General features: G+C 44.4%; 1 protein-coding gene across 6 annotated transcripts in view; it reads left to right on the top strand.

Annotated features, from left to right (window-relative positions):
- Positions 1-5312, top strand: part of ARHGEF18 (Rho/Rac guanine nucleotide exchange factor 18) — a 50714-nt gene extending 45402 nt beyond the window's left edge. For all 6 annotated transcript variants that reach the window (XM_040086548.1, XM_040086547.2, XM_040086545.2 and 3 more), the window contains 2 exons: positions 174-296; positions 389-5312. In XM_040086548.1, coding sequence (XP_039942482.1) covers positions 174-296; positions 389-549 — 284 coding nt within the window. In that variant the 3' untranslated portion in view covers positions 550-5312. The remainder of the gene's footprint in view (positions 1-173; positions 297-388) is intronic.
- Positions 5313-6000: the final 688 nt, after the last annotated feature.

The raw sequence follows: 6000 nt of genomic DNA on the forward strand, positions 1-6000 counted from the left end.
AAGAGAAAAGTATTCGTAGTTTAAACAGCTGAAGAAATAAGTAGGACCAGCTCTTTGCGGTTTTGCAGCTTTCTTAGGTGTGTAAAGGTGTTAGTAAAGGCCCCAGCATGAAGTAGTGACATTTGTGAAGTGCTGCTCGCCTCAGATACTAATTTATGAAATATTTTCTTCAGCCTCGGTTGATCAGAAGCAGCTGCTTCCCCCCAGGCTTGTTGGACGAGAGGAGGCTGTGCTGAGAGGCAGGCGGTCAGCAAGTCCATCCCTCCCAAGCAGCCAGACCGCTGCATTCCAGCCAGGTATGCCTTGGCCAGCCTCTCTGTCCGTGGAAGTGCCTCAGGCTCTCTCTGCAGTGTCACGAATGTGTCTTCTTCCATTTTATTCCCTCTAGAACTGTATGGCCCTACAGATGCTCAGCCAGAAGCACTTTCATCTGCCTCAGCGACCCTCTTCAAGCCCAGTAACATTCAGGTTCAGCCCCTGCTGCCCTCTCAGCCCAGTCCGTTGAATGTGCAAGATGATACCAGCAAAGAGGATGTCATTTTCTTCTAACTGAAGAAGAAAAGTGATTCATTTGAAGATGAATCACTTGACACTCTGTTTCAAGAACTCAGGCCAGTGTGCACCGTGATGGAGACCCGACATGGATGTCTTCTGATCCCTGCCCAGTTACTACAAGCAAGGACCAGCCCAGGATTACTGTTCTGCCTTGTTGGCTTCTCTGCCAGCAGCTCAAAATGAGGGCACAGTAGTAACAATTTGCTTTTAAATTCTCCAGTGTGTTGACACGTGGCATGGCTATGTCAATTCAGAGCATGTTCAAATTTTGACATTTATTGTAATGTGCTCTTTTTGGAGAATGTAACTGTTCATGGGGCACCATCTTGTAAATTGTTATTGGTGATGTTGAACCACTCAGATTTTTATGTAAAAAGTTTTAGTAGTAGGCCCCAAAATGGCTGCAAATTTTTAAATCTGTTTTCCCAGGTCCAGGTCAGTAATGGGTTGTGTGTTGGTAACCAGGTGACAGCAAGCCAGTCCCCTCCCAGCCAGGTGTGCCAGGCACTGTGAACCCGGTGGCACAAGCCCTGTGGCCAGGTACAGTGGAAGAGAAGGTAAGGTGAGCTTCTGAGAGCGTCTTCAAGGGGCAGGAGCTCCACCTGTTTGTGGAGGAGAAGGGTTGGACGTGTGAGAATTCACAATGATGATGAAGAGTTGGACTGAACGCACATTTCATTGGCCACCAGCGTCGCTGGGATCCCGTCTCCCTGTTGGGGACAGCAGTACAGCTTCCCAGGCAAACTCATTGGTTGGTTCTGATTGAACTTAGAGACTTGGATTTTGTTCTTTTCTGAAGACATGTCTAAGAAAGAGACGTTGGAATGCAGTAATTTATTCTCTTGTTTAATCCTGTTTTCTGCATCCTTTGTTTGTCTGTTAATTTGTTGGGACTTTACTCCCAGTACCAGAAGATATCAAAGCTGCTTTTACTGCAGAGACTTCTCTGCAGCATCATGTTAGGAATGAAGGGAATAAGAACTGTTTGGTTTTAGAATTAAAAATAATTTTGCTAAAAAAAATACTCTTAGCTAAACCTGTGTTTAGCTGCTTCCAGCTAAACCAGCTTTGATACCTCTTGTGAAATGGGTCAGTTCTTGATCATGGAATGATGGTGACATTAAGTGTCCTGTTGAAAAGGCATTATTTCCCTTTGTAGTAATTTGCACAGTCGTTTTGTGTTGTGTTTTTCACCCTGTGTCTCGGATTCTTTTCCCACCCTCACCCAAGGATGTGTGTTCTGGTGTGTGTGGAATGTGACTGGTCAGGTAATGATGCACAGGAGAGATTGTTTAGGGCTGTTACAGAATTAAAGGAATCAGGATCTCGAAGCTTAAAATCTTGGATGAATACCTTTCAGGACACGATTGATAATAGCTTGTTTTATATATCTTTAACTGATTTAAGGCGATTTTAGCAGTGGATGGAAGGCCTGGTCAGTTCTCCATCCAGTCTCATGGCAATGGATCCAGTGGAGTTTGCCAGTCTCCTCAAATCACTGAGTTGTCCCTGTCATTAGGCCCTGTGTGATATTAGTGATGTCTTTAAGGCCATAACTTCTCTTTGCTTGAGAACTTTAAAGTTATTTCAGTAGTTACAGTGCAAGAAACTTTTATCAATTTTCAACAGAAAACAACAGCAGTTTATATTTTCAAGTGGTGATAATTTGGGTTATTCCCTTCAGGCAAGAAATTGAAAAACCCAGATTTACTGGTCAGGGGGAAGATAAGCTACAATATACTGAGTAGGTCTTAGGGACAGGCTCACCTGCTGGAACAGTTCTTGGATTTAAGGGGTTTTTTCTTAGCTGAGTGGTGCTGGTACAAACCTGAGGCAGTGGCACTGAATTCAGTGAGAGGAAATTCCAAACTGTCTGGCTCCTTACCAGACTTGGGACACTCCCCCAGCCTCCAACAAGTGAAATTGCACACACTTGGCTTTAATACCAAAGGAATGCTTGGTAAATCAGCAGCACTGCAGAACCTGGAGTGATTGTCAGCAGGAAACAGAGAGGGACTGTTCCACTCTTGATTCAGTGTTGTTGGGATTCCATATATTTGGTGACTGGAACAGAGTTCCACTCCATATTCAGTTTTTGCTTTCCAAAAAGTTTGGAATGGAGGGGAATTCTTAAAATCAGTGTAACTCCTGATCCATGCAGCAGTGTGAGATCCAGCAGCTCTGGAGGACTGGCACTGTTTCTTCCACTGGGTGATGTGCAGACTCCAGTCGCCTCTGGTCCCCTGGAATTTCCCTTGGAAGCAGCAGGAATGCACAGGATGTTCTGTCCTTCATGCTGTGGTTTGGGCCACTCCTAGTGAAAACTCGATGCCTCCATTGCCTTAAATTACCAGCTTTTTAGGAGTTTTAGCCCAAGGCTAAGTTGCATCAGTGGAGTAAATCACCTCAGCCAAAAAGGGATGTCAGTTTCAGTGCTTGGAAGCAATTTTTGGAAACATCTATTTAGGTTTATTTTGTTCTGTCCTAAAGTATAGGAAGGAGTGTTGAAAGGGCTGGAGCAGCTCATTGGCTGCTTTCTTCTGTGCAGTGGACAAATTTGACTATAGAACAGTGACATGTGGAAAATGGAAGTCTGCAGCGAGGTCCCATTTATTTTAATGTTTTAACTTAAATATAACTTTTTTTAATACTTCTTGTCAGCAGTGCTTGAAATAAATTTTGGCTGTTTAACAAATGGACCCAGGCCTGTGACAGGCCAGGCTGTTGGATCAAACTCCAGAAGCTCCTTGGAATATGGGTCTGTAACTGAGAAATGACCTTAGAAGTCATTCTCTGTCCTCAGTGCACGTGTCTGGCAGCTGCCTTTATGAAACCTGTTTGCACCCTGAGCAGAGATGGTGTCTTCTGTCACTTAGGTCGTCCTGGAGAAGGTTTTGGAATTAGCAGGTGCTGTGATACCTCATTGCTACCAGAGTGTGGGCAGGAGATCCATAGAAGGCTGAGGGAAGGAAGTGAATTATTTTCTTTTAATGAATATGACTTTCTTTAAAAGAATCATGGGTCTCTTCACTCGTGCAAAACTGAATCTGTGAAATTGTTAACAAATCACTCCAGTTGAGTGAACTGGTTTTGGACTCTTCACTCAAATTTAGTTCCTAGGAAAATAACTCTTCTAGGTAAATTAGTTTGCAAAGTACTGCTGTGTCCTGGGCTAAGTAACCTGCTATCAATTCTGAGTCACATCCTTCCTATTGGACTTCTTGATCACTTCAGATAAAACTTTCCTTTTAAGTGATTTCTGAGGATTAGACAGTTCAAACTTCTGTGCCTCCCAGGTGCCTTTTGGCTTCTTTCTGAGCTGGGGTGTGGAGGAAATGCCAGCACGAGCTTTGAACTGCCGCCATGTTTGCTTGGTGTCACAGCCTTAAAATTATCAGCATGTTTGTCCTTCAATGTTGTGATGTTGCAATGTAGAGGCTGTTTTCTGTGGTTCTGATTTCAATTTGAACTCTGGTGTTAAGGAGGCTTCCTCTTTCTCTTCCCATCTGGAATGTGGAGGTTCCGTGTTCCAGGCTGAGGATGCCCCTGTGGCCACTAGTGCTGAGCACAGCTGCCCTGTGTGTGTTGTGGATGCTTCCCTAGCTTTTAACTGTGCTGTCTGTGGATTGTAGCTGTGGCATGTCCCACGAATTGAGATCGCTGATCGTCCCCAGCGTGAGGCAGAAGAATTGGTGTTCCTAGAGACGCTTGCTCATCCAGGTACTCGCCTTCCTGCACAGCTAGGAGTCATTCTAAATAATTTGCAGGCAGTTTTGTCTTTCTGAGTAGTGGTCAGATGACTCTGCATACATGGAACTTGGTGTTTGTCATTTGCATTTACAATGAGAGTCGAAACTTAAACTAGGAAAGGGTTTAAAATACTTATTTCATTTTACTTCTAACTCTGCGGAATGGGAGCTGAGGCTCCCCGGTGCTGCTCAGTGGAGTCCCTATGTGTTGTGCCCCCCATGCAAGGGAGTTTGGAGATTTTGTTGTCTTCCCCAGCAGTTCTCACATTAACCAGGAAACAGATCTGCATGCCAGGTTACACAAGTGCTGTAGGCAAAGCAAAGCCTTTCCCCTGCTCTCTCTTCGAGACCAGACCCAACATCTTCGTAACCACTGGCGACTTCATCGTCCACCATCAGCACGTTCCTCTTCAAACAGCATGTGTGCGAGCTCTGGTTCATAACATTTGTGCCATGTTTATAAATCAGTTTTTTATATTTTTGTACTGAAAGAAATTGGAGCACTTTAGAAAAGTTGATTTCAAATTCCATTTCTGTCTGTAGCCGGAAGGAGATCTCTCATGGGTGTAGATCCTGTTGGCATAAACTGCGTGCATCTCACTCAGAGCTGTGAACTCTCTTGACGCTCTTTAGTCTTAGGTCTGGTTTCTAGGCCCACCTTGCACTGTAAAGATTTAATAAATAATCATGGTCCATGGTTAAATTGACCATTTTGTTGGGGAAGAATTTGGTTTTGTTTTTTTCGTTAGGGTGTAAACATTGTAAATATTTCCTTTACTGTTGATACTGCAGTAGCAACATCTTTGTAGTCTTTATTTTATTTGTAAAGTTGATGGTTAAATGTTAATATTCTGTTGAATTGTGCACTCTTGATTAATTGTAAACATGATCTTAGCACACCAAATGATGATTTTTACAATGATTGCAATGTTTCTCCACTGAAGGATTTCAGAGCTGCAATAGGACTGAAACCAACTTCTAGCAATAAAAAAAAAGAACATTTAAAAACTGTCTGCCTTTATATCTATATAATTATTTATTGTTGTCTATTTGAATGAAGATCAAAGCAGCTGCCACTTCTCACGTGCTTCTCATTTTCTTCCCTGCACAGAAATAATGTGCCACAGGAACAAAACTGTGATGCTTTTCCGAGGAGAGGACGGAGCATAGGAGGTGTTCAGTGCAGAATACAAATAGCTGCAGCCCTTGGCAGTGAGGTGAGCACCTGAGGGAAAGATCAGCTGCTCCCAAACATCTGAACTCTGCTGGTGAGAGAGAGAGAGAGAGAGGGAGCTTGGTTAAGTTGCTTACATTAGCGTGGAGGTGCTTTGCATGGTGCCAGCCTGAGACATGCCTGGCTCTGTCCCAGGCAGTATCGGTTCCCACTTGGAACAAGGATAACAAAAATAGAAACTTTCTCCCTAGTGCTCGTGCCAGTTTGGCAGCCCTTGCTGCCAGCACCATCCCATAGCCTCTGGCTGGGGCTGCTCCTCCCAGCGCTGCAGCAGGCTGAGTTTCCTGGTGAAATCCCCACTGGTGGCACAGCTGGCAAGCGAATCCAAGAGCTGAAACCTCCAGCCATTTCTAGAGAGAAGAGATGCAAAACCAGGGAGACAGCGGGAGAACTGGGCCTTGGATTGGTGCTCTCAGGGAGGAGGGAGAGGTTTATCAGCAGAATCCTGCACTGCAGCCAGGG

Source organism: Hirundo rustica, chromosome 26, assembly GCF_015227805.2.
Source record: "Hirundo rustica isolate bHirRus1 chromosome 26, bHirRus1.pri.v3, whole genome shotgun sequence".
Taxonomy (NCBI): Eukaryota; Metazoa; Chordata; class Aves; order Passeriformes; family Hirundinidae; genus Hirundo; species Hirundo rustica.